The sequence below is a fragment of the Bos grunniens genome, chromosome 10, assembly GCF_055505025.1.
Source record: "Bos grunniens cultivar Pamir isolate PY7600 chromosome 10, Bosgru_T2T1.0, whole genome shotgun sequence".
In the NCBI taxonomy this organism is placed as follows: Eukaryota; Metazoa; Chordata; class Mammalia; order Artiodactyla; family Bovidae; genus Bos; species Bos grunniens.
In genome coordinates this window covers 82,993,856-83,009,582 of record NC_141174.1, presented here as the reverse complement: position 1 = coordinate 83,009,582, position 15,727 = coordinate 82,993,856, and the positions used below count along the sequence as shown (strand labels likewise).

Here is a 15,727-nt window from a genome sequence, read left to right as displayed (position 1 = left end):
ACCAACGGCCATAGGCTCCTCCAGTACTCTGTTCGCTGCTGAGGGCCCCAACAGCGACCACAGCCGGAACCCAGCATGCGATTCCCGGGGCGCCGCGCTCCCAGGGCAAACCTAGGCCGTGGGGTCTCCCCGCACTCCACGCAGGGGCGGCGGGGCGGGGCGCGATGACGTCAAGAGCAGTGACGCGACGACGCAGCGCGACGCGGTGACGCACGCCCCTTTGTTGGCTCAGTAGCGGTAGCAGCGGCCGTGGAGGTGGCGCTGGGGACTGTTTTCTCTCGGAGGCCTGAGCGGAGCCGCGTCTGACTGAGGCGGGCGGCAAGCGGCCCCCTCGCTCCCTCCCTCCCTCCTCCGCGCCCTCCCCGCCGCCGCTAGCCGCCAACCGCCAACCGCCGCGCCCGGGGAGGAGCCGCGGCCCGCGGGGCCGGAGCCAGGCCTGCGTCCGGACATCAGCCGGAGCCGGAGCGAGAGCCGGGGCCTCGGCGTCCCCGCCCTCTCCCCGCCTCAGGGCCAGCGTCCGCCGGGCCTCCGCGCGTCGCGCCATGGACTCGGACGAGGGCTACAACTACGAGTTCGACGAGGACGAAGAGTGCAGCGAGGAGGACAGCGGCGCCGAGGAGGAGGAGGACGAGGACGACGATGAGCCGGACGATGATAACCTGGATCTGGGCGAGGTGGAGCTGGTGGAGCCGGGGCTGGGCGTTGGCGGGGAGCGGGACGGACTGCTGTGCGGGGAGACGGGCGGCGGCGGCGGCAGCGCTCTGGGGCCCGGAGGTGGCGGCGGCGGTGGCGGCGGCGGCGGCGGGCCGGGGCATGAGCAGGAGGAGGATTACCGCTACGAGGTGCTCACGGCCGAGCAGATTCTGCAACACATGGTGGAATGTATCCGGGAGGTCAACGAGGTCATCCAGGTGAGTGTGGCCCCCGCGCCAGCTTGACCGAGCCGGACCCGGGAGCGGATTCGGGCGGTCGGCGCGGCCCCGAGGGGCAGGCCAGGGCCTGGTGCGCAGCCTAGCCTGATGCCTCCCGGTCCTGTCTTCTCTTCTGCTGGGGATAGAGCAGACATTCGCCGGGTGTGGGGAGGTGCGCTAGGGGCGGTGCTTTCCAGGTCCTGCTATGGCGGAGGCCTCCGGCCGCCTCAGACTTCTCTTGCGGGCAATTGCTGCGGGTCCCTGGGCCCGGTGTCCTTCTTCTGGTCTCAGGAGAGCTTACAGGGGCGGGGCGGAATGGGCGGTGGAGAAGATCTGGGCCCCTAAGACGGCTTCCCCGGCTTTCAGTCGCACTTGAGCACTTTTGGAAGGGGTTAGAGTAGGCCTGAGGGCTTGCTTGGTGTACAGTTGCCCCAAGTGGGCACCAGTTAATAAAGAAGTGGATCTGCTTGGCAGTCTTAAGTGCCTACTTAAAAGTGGGGGAAGGGAACTGTTTCTTGGGGGAGGTGCTGATGGATCTTCTTTTCTAATGTTGAGGCTTCTGCTTGTATCTTTTTAAAATGTTTGCTGTTCGTTTGGGTTCTAACTGCTACTCTTCTTAGTTGTAGCATACTTGAAGCTGTTGGCATAGTTGCTGCAACTTGCATACCCAGCCTTTGCAGCTCAAACAACAGCAAAGCGCAGTGTTATTGTGTAATATTGAACAAGACTCTTATTGTGAGTTAGCAAGTTAGAGACTTTCTGCTTCTGGAGTCCTTTCTCTGATAATTTGTATTTCATTGTCGGTAAGTAGGACTCGGTTTAAACTGATAACCGCATCTCATCTAATCTTCTTGTGGGTCATATTTTGCGATTTGATTTAGAAAATCAAAAGTTTCAGTTTATTTGGAGAAAAATGAGGGGGTCAGGGGTACGACTGCAGAATAAAAATGGAGTCTTGATTCAATATAACCCTTAGAAAACACTAGTTTCATGGAAGAAAACTGTATAGGTGAGCAGCAGGTTACGATTGCCTTCTGGTATGTGATTTTTTTTCCCCCCTCTTAAAATTGGTTGGCTAATATTCACTGGTAAATAAGCAGTATGTCACTGCGTGCATGATTAATAGATTTTTTTTATTAATAAATTTTTTACAGTATTTAGTAAAAAAAAAACTTTCTTTTGAAAATGAAACCATATATTTAGGCCTGTTTGAAGACAGTGTTTTAAATAATAGTTAAAAAAAAAATGTGATACTTAGTGCTATTGCTAAACAGTGGAAATCTCAAACTTTTTCGTATAGATAATGTAGTCTGAAGAGGAAATTGAAGGGTTGTGAAAGGAAGATAAGTTTTGTAGCTCTTTCTGATCTACAGATACAATATTTAAGTTCTTAGGTCACTAAATGGAGAATTTTTTTTTTTTTTTTGAGGAAAGTTGAGTTTACAGTGAAACCTTGAAGTCCCTTTTCGTTTATTTATTATATAAAGTATATAGTAAATCTGTATTGAATCTGATGCTTTCAGACCCATCACCTGGCTTATTTGCATGTTTAGTTACCTTTTAAAATTCATGGATGTTTATTATTTAGCTTCTTGTAGTGTGTTTTCATGTAAATCTCATTCAGCCTTTTCAGCTCTTAGGTGTGTCCTCAATCACTGAGGCCAGACCCTACAGATTCTTTATGTCACTTCTGGAACAGAGATGTAGCTAATGCATGTGACATCATTTTTTCTTTGTTAGTTTAGAGGAATAGGAATAAACATGGATAAACTAAACTAAGAACTACAAAATACTAGAGAATTTTTTTAAGTGTCCTACTTTAACCATGTTTTCATGCTGGATTTTGGAAACAACTCTTTTTTCCCTAGTTTACTACTTGTTAAGGGTGTTCTGAAGTAGGACTGCTGAAATGAGTATCTTTTCCTTTGTTAAAAGTTCATATTTAGAAAGATCAGTAGATCAAAGGATAGGATTTACCCCAGATCTTCTTTCTCGAAATGGTATACACTGGGCAAATGATGCACTAAACTAGGGTTTGGTTATGTTATAGATTATTTATGTTAATAGATTTAGACTTAAGTTATACAGGTAACACATTACATTGTAAGAAGAAAACTGATGAGGTGAGGGGGAAAAAAAAGATAATTATTTTGCCTGCTACTGAGAGAGATATACCACAATCTGAACTGTAATAATCGTTCCAGATGTGTGGATGAGCTGTACATGTTTTTAAAAAATGATAATTACAGAATAAAACTAAGTTCTTTTTATGCTTTCAGTAGGAAAAAAGCAGGTTGCAAAAACAGAGGGAAGGTCAACAACTTTCTCCTGTCAATAAGTAACTTTTTCAAGTGCTTACACAATTACAGATCTAAACTAATTTAGTCAATCTGTTATTATTGGTCTTCCTTTTTATTGTCTAGTTTTCATCTTTTATAAACCTGACTAGGAATATTCTTACAGATAAATGTCTGGATGTTTTATTTTGTTAGGATAAATTGCTAAGCCAAACATTTGCTTATTTTTAACCATTTAATAAATATTAGCACACTGCTTTCAGCAAGGTTATACTAGTTTTCCCTCCATGGTACTTGATTGGTCATCATTTTTTAAACTTGTTTTATTTTTTTTTTAAACTACTGAGGTTGAATTTTTAAAGAGTTTTTTGGGCAGTGGTATTTCTTTCGTAAATTGCCCTTTGCTTTTGCTCATTTTACACCCTTTAGGGATGTTTATCTTTTTATTGATTTATGAGACCAGTTTATATTCATAAAACCTTGAAACATCAGTCGTACAGGTTTTTCAATTAAATCTAATGTTGGTTTAATATATAGTTAGTTTTAAGTAAATTAAAAACCGTTGTTTTATTAACCTAGTTCACATTGGGGAGCTTGCTGTTAATTCTAAAAAATTTAAATTCCCTTCTTTCTGGTATTACTTTTCAATATGAATCATGTATGTTAGTGAATTTGAAAATAAATGTGCAGGATAAAAAGATTGAATGTAAAAAAGTTTGCCAAGTTAATTGAGTCTTCCCTGGGGGAATTTGATTACTTTTTCTGGGCGACAACAGATTAATACTGTTATTTGTAGATATCTGCTGGTTAGTTCTAGTCTTCAATCAAGTTAACACTTTTTCTTTTAGAAAGCTCTTGGTTTTCTGGCTCTCTGTAACTTTTGTTTGTTTAATTTGATTTTCTTTTATTTAAATTCTTTGTGGCTACTTACCTTTTGAACTTTAAGATCAGGGGTTTTCTGTAACATATCTTAAGGGTAGAGTAGTGCTTAAAGTCCTTTGTTTACCCAGCTATATTTAACTCACATTGTTAATATTAAGATGGTTAATAATATTACAATGGTTATCTAATATAGTTGTCTAAATATCTAAGTAATTTATTAAACTAACACTACATAACTGTGGAATTCAAAGATGTTTAAATTTGCTGCTTTTTGTTTCCACAGCATTCTTTAGCAAATGTTGATTGTGCCTTGTGTGTGTGCTGGTCACTATAGAGGACATGGTTCTTGCCTAAGAAGCATATAGAGGTTGGGAACATAGAGATTCTTGGGCTCAATTCCCAGAGATTGTTATCCCTTAGTCAAGTCTAAATTGGAGCCTAAGCATCTTATATTTTTAGCCAGTCCAGTGATAGTTCTGAACGGCTGGTATGTTCATAGTTCACCCAGTGTCATGATTTTGACTCACTCAGGGAGAATGAGTAAGAAGGGCAAGTAACCCTTAGGAATACCACATTTAAAGGATATGCTGAGGAAGAGGCACATGGAACTGTTGGATGTGAGTGATCAGAGAGGAAGCAAAAGAGAAGTGGGTGGGCTTCTTGCTGTTAGAAGATTTATTATTCTCAATAACCTGTTTTAAAAGACAACAAGTTTCCTGTTGGCTGTTGATATGAAATCTTTAATATTTTGCCCATTTTTTATTTAAAATATTTGAGGTACTTCTAAACTGAGGTTTCACGCATAAATTAGAGGCAGTATCAATGGCACCCCACTCCAGTACTCTTGCTTGGAAAATCCCATGGACGGAGGAGCCTGGTAGGCTGCAGTCCATGGGGTCTCGAAGAGTCGGACACGACTGAGCGACTTCACTTTCACTTTTCACTTTCATGCACTGGAGAAGGAAATGGCAACCCACTCCAGTGTTCTTGCCTGGAGAATCCCAGGGACGGGGGAGCCTGGTGGGCTGCCGTCTATGGGGTCGCACAGAGTCAGACACGACTGAAGCGACTTAGCAGTAGCATAGTCCAGTGTATTGTGTAATTTGTTCAGGAATCAGTTCTAGCCACTGCTTTTCCTACCTGGCAAGTTAATTTTTATGTCATAGAACCTTCCGTTTTTGTCTGTTTCTCCCCCTCCCTTTTTTTTTTATCTGGGAACTTAGGACTGTTGAACTACTAGATTGGTCTTTTTTACATTAATGCTTAATTTTTCTAATAGCCTTTTTAAAAAACCTCAGTGAATTCGAGGTCCTCCTTGTTTCAATGAAATTGAACTCAAGTGGGCATATCAAGATAAATTTAGATTGGTTAACTGGGTTGGGTGGGGGGGAGTGTGTGTGTGTGTGTGTGTGTGTGTGTGTGTGTGTGTGTGTGCGTGTGCGTGTGCTTTTTGAATCACTTATGGCATTAGTCATGAATCAGGAACTGTGGGGGTGGGATCCAGCAGTCTGTTTTAACAAGCATTCCAGGTGATGCTGATGCTAGCTAAAGTTTGAGAGCTACTGGTCTAGTTGAGATTTAACAGCAGTGTTTCTCCATGTGTAATGACTAGTGATGAATTATTATAGAGTGGGTTAATAATGGAAGGCAAATTGTTTAAGAAACTAATAAAAGGAAAATTTCGAGAGCCTGAACAATTACTAGGAGAGAGAGCTAGCTAGAGAGAGAGAGCCTACAAATAACAATTACTAGGCTACTCATGGAGGGGATTTGTTATCATTACTGTTATTCTTCAGATTAGAGTGGTCTGTACTCAGTTATTTCAAACACGCAAGCCAAACCAGTGACACTCTCATATTTTAGGTTGGAACAGTTGGGTTTTCTTCACCCCTTCTCACCCCCTGGCTTTTTTATTTTTATTTTTTAAAAATAAAAATAGTTGAGAGTGTTTCTTTATTTGATACACGGAAAGGGATATAAGGAATTGAATATTGTAAATGCAGTTGCTCAGTACTGTACAGAATGTTGAAGAAAATGTGAGACTTACTCTTAAGGAGCTTATGGTCTCTGAATTTCTACTCTTAAAGCTGTTAGATCAGTGCTAAATGGATTGTAATAGGTATTCATGGAAGAGATCCTGTGCATTTTATCTGGAAGATGTCTAGGATTTAGGTGCATAGAAGAGATGGATAGGAAGCCATTCTAAGAAATTGAAATAAGAATGAGGAAGCTGTGTCCCCAGTGATGGTGAGGTCACCTCAGGTAAAACAGTTTGTTAATTATAAGTGATAATATTGTAAAAGCTGGGAGGTTTGATACTCTGAACAAAGATAGGCAGAAGTCATCAGATCAGATTACTTTCTTGTGGGTTTGTCCTGTGGCAGCTATATGTATTATTTTTAGCCCTGTATTTTCCTCAAAACGTAGTGGCTTAAAAACAGCAAACATTTATTATCTCACACTTTCTGTGGGTCACGATTCTGACTTCAGCTTAGTTGTGTGCCTCTGTTTCAGGGTCTCTTATAAGGCTGCAACTCAACATACTGGCTAGATTGCAGTTATCAAGGTTTGACTAGAGGAGGATCCCCCTGTGAGCTCACTCATGTAACTCTTGCCAAGCCTCAGGAGTTTTCACTGGCTGTTCTTTGGCCAGTTGCCTGCCATGTGGGCTTCACTGAAAGGTGGCTTATAACACAGTAGCTTCTTTCCTTTGGGGTAGGGGGTTTCTGATAGAGAACCCCCCAGATGGAAGCCATGCTCTTTTGTAACATCATCTCAGAAGTGACATCCTATCACTTTGCCATACTCTACCTGTGTTAAGTGAGGAGCTAAAGAGGAAGGGATTACATAAAAGTGTGAAGATGAGGTAGATCCTGGGGGCCATTTGAGAGCCTGCTTACCATGATACATAGAATCTGGCTCAGTTAAGAGGCGAATGAGAACTGTAGTATAATGCTTATCTATCCAGTCCAACTGTACAATGGCAGTGTATAGTAATTTGGATTTTTTATTTTAGAATAACCATAAATTATTTGTGTTTGGCTTTGCAAAATATTATATCTTTAAATGATAAGTATTCCTAATTACCTTCAGTGGCTGAGATTCAAAGAATAGTTTGCAGCTTCTTGGAATTATTAATAACTGGCAGGAATCTGAGATTCTCCAGTCTGTTGGGTTTTTTTTTTTTTTTTTTTAAACTCTTAACGACATAGTGGAATCACCTGGGAATTTTTCATCACATTTTAAATTTTGAGATACTTGTAGAGTCAAATGCTTTTGCAAGAAACAATGCAGAGAGATCCCCTATACCCTTTACTGATTTTTCTATGATGATGACATCTTGCAGAACTAGTATATAGTATCATAATCAGTATATTGATACTGATGCAGTTTACTCATTCAGACTTCTTTACTTGAGGATTTAAAAAAATATATTGGGACTCATAACCCAAGGCTAAGCAAATGAATTTCTAGGAGTTTGGACCAGGCATTATCATTAAACAGAAGTTTTCCCTGGTTTATTTTAATGTACAGCCAGGGTTGAAAGCAAAGTTATTGTTGTTGTCCAGTATCTTTAATAATCCTCTCTTTGTAACATTCCAGTCTGCTTGCTGCTGCCAAGTCACTTCAGTCGTGTCCAACTCTGTGCGACCCCACAGACTGCAGCCTACCAAGCTGTGTCCAACTCTGTGCGACCCCACGGACTGCAGCCTACCAGGCTTCTCCGTCCATGGGATTCTCCATGCAAGAACACTGGAGTGGGTTGCCATTTCCTTCTCCAATGCATGAAAGTGGAAAGTGAAAGTGAAGTCACTCAGTCGTGTCTGACTCTTAGGGACCCCATGGACTGCAGCCTACCAGGCTCCTCTGTCCATGGGATTTTCCAAGCAAGAGTACTGGAGTGGGGTGCCATTGCCTTCTCCTCCAGTCTGCTTAATTATGAGTAAATGACAATAAACTAGTTTGTGATATAGCTCATTCTAACTTTTGATTTTTGGGGGAAAAAAATGGAATTAAACTGTTTACACTTTAACTTTGGTCCATTGTTCCTAGGGTGGCCCTTTGATATTTTTAGTTTTTCTTTTTTTTTTTAATTTATTTATTGGCTGCACTGGGTCTTCATTGCTGCTCTCAGACTTTCTCTAGTTGCAGTACAGGAGCTTCTCATTGCGGTTGCATCTCTTGTTGCAGAGCTCAGACTCTAGGGTACAAGCACTTAGTTGCCAGGTGGCATATGGAATCTGCCCTGCATTGGCAAGCAGATTCTTAAACCATTGGACCACCAGGGAAGTCCTGTTGTTTTCTTAACAGTTTTTGTTTGGAAGCATGAAGGAAAAACTTTTTCTTGACGTTAATCAATCCTCTTTTCTTTGTCTCCTCTATGATAGTGAACCGGTATCTTTGATTATGCATGTTGCTTACTTCTCTAATTTTCAATTATACATTGTCTTTATTAGGTATAATATCACAGGCCTATAACCCTGTTAAGATCTTGGCTATTTATACAGTTCATCTTTTAATATTGATACTATATCAATATTAGGTTGAAACTGATATCAGTAACCTTTGGTTACTATGTAACCTTACAAATAGATTAATTATTCCCTTTAACTGATGGGATAAATAGAAGAATGAGTGGTTAGACTGACATTTGATGGTCACTTACTAGGTGAGAGAATAATCTGTAATCTGAGGCTGCTTCTAACCTGGGATCACTGAATCTTTTGGGACCCATGAAATGGTAGTGGCAGCCCTTGCCTTATTTTATTTTCAGTGTTTAAAAAAGCCTACTGTGTTTAAAACAAAGTAAATCAAAACTGCCCAAGCTAATTAAAATGTGGGTCAGTTTTGGATCTTCAGTTCCAAAAGAGTGGGCATGTTTTATAGCATCAGTAGATTTCTACAATCATGTATTTTAAGTTTCTGAAATGGAGCTGGACCCTACTGTGGTCCTTCCCCACCCACATTGTTTTGTCTGGAAAAACTTGAGCCGAAGAATAGGTTTAATCAGATAAGTGAGAAGATACAAAAACAAAGGAAAACAGTCCAACGAAACTGTTGTTCAGTTACTCGGATTCTTTGCAAGCCCATGGACTGCAGCACGGCAGGCTTCCCTGTCCTTCACCATCTCCTGGAGCTTGCTCAAACTCGTGTTCATTGACTCAGAGATGGCATCCAACCATCTTGAATAATACTTCATTTCTTAATCTTGCTCTATGGTAGATGTCAGTTGGAGTTCAAATTAAATTAGTGGGTAGTTTGGTATCTTAGAAGGCAGTTTTAAAGGGTCTTATTGAGCTAGCATCTGCTCTGGCAGATTAACTTTTCAGAGGCCCTACTTTTTCTCATTTTTAAAAATGAGAATACTAGTATTAAGGTCAAATACTGTATTGGGAGCTTTTTCATGTAATTTTTTTTCCTTAATGTAAACTTGCTGAATAGCATTTTTCCTTTTTTCTTATGTTCCATTTAAAAGAAGTGTCACAAGTGACCTTATACACTTAATACATTTTGGCAAAAAGTACAGAAGATAATGAAGTATTAGGTAACATTTCCTTATTACTAAGACATTTGGTTAGACAATGCTAAGAATAGCTATAATCCCAGACACTTCTTCCCAGACTTGCTTTGCTATCTGCTTTGAGACTGTCATACTTCTAATTCACATATTAACTGATTACAATTATATATTATATCCTTTCTCAGTCACAATTGTATAGTTTTTTAGGGATTAAGTATATGCTAGAGATTGAGAAGTATTTTCTGATTTTCTTAGTAATTATAAGTAAAAACCTCTTATGTGGACTCATTGAAATTTGTGACATTTTGGACAGGTCTCTGAAACCCATTTAAAAACAAATTTATTGCCTTTTCTCCCTAAGGCTGTTCTTCCTTTGATTGATTTACTAATCAGCCATTCTTGGAATTTGAAAGTCAGTGATTCTCTTTTGCCCCAGCATTTCCTGTATCCAATTAGCCCTGATCAAGTTACTCTGAAATTTGTTATTCTTCTCCTTTTAACTAAATAGGAAACACATTTTCTATTATATGTCTAGCCTAGATGCTTTAATATAGTGTTCGTGGCTTCCTCACCTTGATTTCTGGTAATTTTTTCATTCTTATTTGCTGTTGTTTCTAATTTTCCCATCATTCCCAACTGCACTACTTGTAATTTCTTACTATATAAATGCACATTTGTGTTTTCCTGTTTTTGTTCATGCTGATGCCTCTTTTTGTGGTTGCTCTTTCTCTTTTTTTTTTAAATTATGTTTTATTTTTGGTTGCGCTGGGTTTGGTTGCTCTGGGTCTTCGTTGCTCTCAGTAGTCGCGATGAGTAGGGGCTCCTGTTCGTTGCCATGCATGGGCTTGTCATTGCAGTGGCTTCTCTTGTTTCACAGGCTCTAGGTGCAGGGGCTTCAGTAGTTGCAGCTTGAGGGCTCTAGAGCGATGACTCGGTAGTTTTGGCACAGGGGCTTAGTTGCTCCAAGGCATGAGAAATCTTCCCGGACTGTATATAGAACCCACGTCCCCTGTATTGGCTGCTGTTGCTGTTCAGTTGCTCAGTCGTGTCCAGCTCTTTGTGACCCTGTGGACTGTAGCCCACCAGGCTCTTTGTCCACGGGATTCTTCAGGCAAGAATACTGGGGTGGGTTGCCATTCCCTCCTTCAGGGGATTTTCCCAACCCCGGGGATCGAACCTGGATCTCCTATATTGCATTGGCAGGCAGATTCTTATCCACTATACCACCAGGGAAGTCTTCGTTCTCTTTTTAACTGCCTGATATCCTTCTACTTATACCCTGCTCAGATATTACATATCTCTTACCAGGTCCCTCTTCCCTACCATCACTGCTCTTTTACCTGTGTTTGCATAGCCCTTTATATGGATAATACAGGAGCCTGTAATATGGCCATCCCAATACCTAAGTCACTAGCTGGCTATGAGGGTTTTGAAGGTAAGAGCCGAGTCTTCATCCATAGTGTATGTCACACTAATAGTCTGACGTAGTAGAAACTCAGTGAATACATGTTCTTTGAAGTTGGTCCCTTGTTTCCTTGGTTTCCTTACCTGTAAACCAAAGAGAGCCGGACACAATTTTCTTCTGGCACTAATAAATTATTTTATAATTTCCAGATAATACCTCAGTAGTAGTGTAAGGTGACAAGAAAAAAGTGTTTGAATTCCAAGAATGCAAGCTTTTTAAAATCTCCGAATATACAGCGACTCTTTTAGATTTAACTTTATTTGCATGTAGTTCTCTGGCACTTTATATGAACTGAGAGTTACGTTAAAAATAACTGAGTCACTCTTGATGAAAGTGAAAGTGGAGAGTGAAAAAGTTGGCTTAAAGCTCAACATCCAGAAAACGAAGATCATGGCATCTGGTCCCATCACTTCGTGGGAAATAGATGGGGAAACCGTGGAAACAGTGTCAGACTTTATTTTTTTGGGCTCCAAAATCACTGCAGATGGTGACTGCAGCCATGAAATTAAAAGACGCTTACTCCTTGAAAGGAAAGTTCTGACCAACCTAGATAGCATATTCAAAAGCAGAGACGTTACTTTGCCAACAAAGGTCCGTCTAGTCAAGGCTATGGTTTTTCCTGTGGTCATGTATGGATGTGAGAGTTGGACTGTGAAGAAGGCTGAGCGCTGAAAAATTGATGCTTTTGAACTGTGGTGTTGGAGAAGACTCTTGAGAGTCCCTTGGACTGCAAGGAGATCCAACCAGTCCATTCTGAAGGAGATCAGCCCTGGGATTTGTTTGGAAGGAATGATGCTAAAGCTGAAATTCCAGTACTTTGGCCACCTCATGCGAAGAGTTGACTCATTGGAAAAGACTCTGATGCTGGGAGGGATTGGGGGCAGGAGGAGAAGGGGACGCCAGAGGATGAGATGGCTGGATGGCATCACCGACTCGACGGATGTGAGTTTGAGTGAACTCCAGGAGTTGGTGATGGACAGGGAGGCCTGGCGTGCTGCGATTCATGGGGTCGCAAAGAGTCGGACACGACTGAGCGACTGAACTGAACTGAACTGAATGCAGTAGCTCTCAAAGTATGGTCCATGAGAGGAAAACTTTTTAGGACGTTATTTGTCTGTTAACATGCTGGGATTTGTACTGATAGTGCAGAAGCAATGGATTTGGTTACGTAAAACCGTGGGAACCTTAGCACAGATCAAGTCAGAGGCACTAATTACACTAGTGCTAGTCATTTTATTTTTCACTGCCACACATTCATTAAAAATGTTGATTTCACTTATTGTCCTGGGTGAAGCAGTAAAAATTATTAGTATTACTATATCGTATCCCTTAAGTACACAATTTCTTAAGTACACATGTCTTATAAGGCACTTCTGCATACTCAAGTACAGAGGTTGTCTCAAAGAAAAACATTTGTGCGTTTGATTGGTTTCCGAGCTGAACAAGCTGCTTGATGGAACACCAATTTTACTTGGAAAAAATGACAAACTGATTATTCAGACAAATAGCAAATAAACATATGGTAATTATTGCTCCAAATACACCTGTTATTTAAAAAAAAAAACTGCTTATGGTATTTGTTGCCAGTGATAAATACTTAAAGTTTTTCAGTGCAAATTAGAATTTTGGAAAACATATCTACCACTGTGAGACTGAGACTGACAATATCCTGGTGATGATATCCTGTTTAATATATCAACATTTGGAAGATCTGCTTTTAATATAATGAACCAGTATTTTTCAAATGACTAATTTTCCAGTGAGCAGTTGTGATATATCACAATCATACATTGGTAAATGATCCATTCAAAGTACAAGATAGACCATTGGATTTTAATATGACAAGAGTAAGAAAAGTTGTTTGATATGATTTCAGATTCTATTTTTCGGCTAGCCTTTAAGAAACTACCACCTTTTGAGTATTGGTATAATATAAAAAGATATCCACAGTTACCTGAAAAGGCTATAAAAGTTCTCCTGCTTTTTCCAACTCTATATATCTTTGTGAGACTTTTTTTTTTTTTTTTAAACAAAACAACATATTTGAGGATTGAATACAGAAGCAGATATGAAAATCCAACTGTTCTCTATTTACCCAGATGTTAAAGAGACTTAAGCAGTGCAGTTTTTCTCTCTGTTGTTTTAGAACATACAATTTATTTTAATAAAAATGGGCTTTATATTAACATAATGGGTTTTATTACTGTTATTTTTAATGAATTAATAGTTATTTAAAAAATTCTGTTTTGATATCTAATATAAATGCTGATAGTTATGATTCACATGAACAAAACTCTTTGGCGCCTTCAGTAATGTTAAAATTTAAAAAGGCTTCTGAGGCCAAACAGATTGAGAGTTGCTGCTTTGATATTGTGAAATATTTCTGAATCACTAAGGAAACATAGTATTGGCTTGCAAACAGGAGATACGACTAACCAATATATGACTAACCCCGCTATGTGTTTACTTTAAATTAGTAATGGGTATATATGACAGGTTAGGAATTACTGCTGATTAGTCAGAAACATACATAAGCTATGTTAGATGCTGTGCTAATATGTAACAAATATTAGAAACGTGAATCATAAAATATGACTAGTTCCGTAAAGATTTTTGGAAATGGAATGGGATGCTCAATTTTTTCAAGGAATAGCTAGTAGAGATATCACCTGACATATTCCATTAATTTGTTTACGTTCTGACTTCTTACACTGAAATGAAAGCTCTGTGCGAGCAGTGGCTTTGTTTTATTCGTTGCTGTAGTCCCGGCGCCCAGAACAGTACCTGACACACCGAGTGCTAAGTTGCTTCAGTCGTGTCCGACTCTGCGACCCAGTGGATTGTAGCTTGCCAGGCTCCTCTGGTTCATGGGATTTTCCAGGGAAGAATCCTGGGAGTGGATTGGCATGCCTTTCTCCAGGGGATCCTCCCAACCCAGAGATCGAACTTCCGTTGCTTATATCTCTTGCATTGGCAGGCGGGTTCTTTACCCCTCTGCCACCTGAGAAGCCCACCTGACACATAGTAATCACTTAGTAAACATTTTTTGTGTAAACATTTTTATTTTACCCCTTGAATATTTTGCTATGTATATAATTGTAGGTTGGTAGTTTTCTTTCAGCACTTTAAAGATTCCATTGTTTTCTGGCTTCAGTGGTTTGTGGTGGTAGGAGGAAGCGAAAATGAAAGTGAAGTTGCTCAGTCTTCTCCGACTCTTTGAGACCCCATGGACTGTAGCCTACCAGGCTTCTCCGTCCATGGGATTCTCCAGGCAAGAATACTGGAGTGGGTTACCATTTCCTTTTCCAGGGCATCTTCCCGATCCAGGGATCGAACCCAGGTCTCCCGCGTTGGAGGAAGACGCTTTAACCTCTGAGCCACCAGGGAAGCCCAGGAGGAAGCTAGTTCAGTTCAGTTCAGTCGCTCAGTCGTGTCCGACTCTTTGCGACCCCATGAATCGCAGCACGCCAGGCCTCCCTGTCCATCACCAACTCCTGGAGTTCACTCAGACTCACATCCGTCGAGTCGGTGATGCCATCCAGCCATCTCATCCTCTGTCGTCCCCTTCTCCTCCTGCCCCCAATCCCTCCCAGCATCAGAGTCTTTTCCAATGAGTCAACTCTTCGCATGAGGTGGCCAAAGTACTGGAATTTCAGCTTTAGCATCATTCCTTCCAAACAAATCCCAGGGCTGATCTTCAGAATGGACTGGTTGGATCTCCTTGCAGTCCAAGGGACTCTCAAGAGTCTTCTCCAACACCACAGTTCAAAAGCATCAATTTTTCAGCGCTCAGCCTTCTTCACAGTCCAACTCTCACATCCATACATGACCACAGGAAAAACCATAGCCTTGACTAGACGGACTTTGTTGGCAAAGTAACGTCTCTGCTTTTGAATATGCTATCTAGGTTGGTCAGAACTTTCCTTTCAAGGAGTAAGCGTCTTTTAATTTCATGGCTGCAGTCACCATCTGCAGTGATTTTGGAGCCCCCAAAAATAAAGGCTGACACTGTTTTCCCATCTATTTCCCATGAAGTGAGGGGACCGGATGCCATGATCTTCGTTTTCTGGATGTTGAGCTTTAAGCCAACTCTTTCACTCTCCTCTTTCACCTTCATCAAGAGGCTTTTTAGTTCCTCTTCACTTTCTGTCATAAGGGTGGTGTCATCTGCATATCTGAGGTTATTGATATTTCTCCCAGCAATCTTGATTCCAGCTTGTGCTTCTTCCAGCCCAGCGTTTCTCATGACGTACTCTGCATATAAGTTAAATAAGCAGGGTGACAATATACAGCCTTGACATACTCCATTTCCTATTTGGAACCAGTCTGTTGTTCCATGTCCCGTTCTAACTGTTGCTTCCTGACCTGCGTATAAGTTTCTCAAGAGGCAGATCAGGTAGTCTGGTATTCCCATCTCTTTCAGAATTTTCCACAGTTTATTGTGATGCACACAGTCAAAGGCTTTGGCATAGTCAATAAAGCAGAAATAGATGTTTTTCTGGAACTCTCTTGCTTTTTCCATGATCCAGTGGATGTTGGCAATTTGATCTCTGGTTCCTCTGCCTTTTCTAAAACCAGCTTGAACATCTGGACATTCATGGTTCACATATTGCTGAAGCTTGGCTTGGAGAATTTTGAGCATTACTTTACT

At 41.1% G+C, this 15,727-nt stretch overlaps 1 protein-coding gene across 2 annotated transcripts in view; it reads left to right on the top strand.

Moving 5' to 3' along the window:
* Positions 1-230: 230 nt before the first annotated feature.
* Positions 231-15,727, top strand: part of ARIH1 (ariadne RBR E3 ubiquitin protein ligase 1) — a 104,595-nt gene continuing 89,098 nt past the window's right edge. For both annotated transcript variants that reach the window (XM_086322661.1, XM_086322662.1), the window contains exon 1: positions 231-911. In XM_086322661.1, the coding sequence (XP_086178787.1) occupies positions 543-911 (369 nt within the window). In that variant the 5' untranslated portion in view covers positions 231-542. The remainder of the gene's footprint in view (positions 912-15,727) is intronic.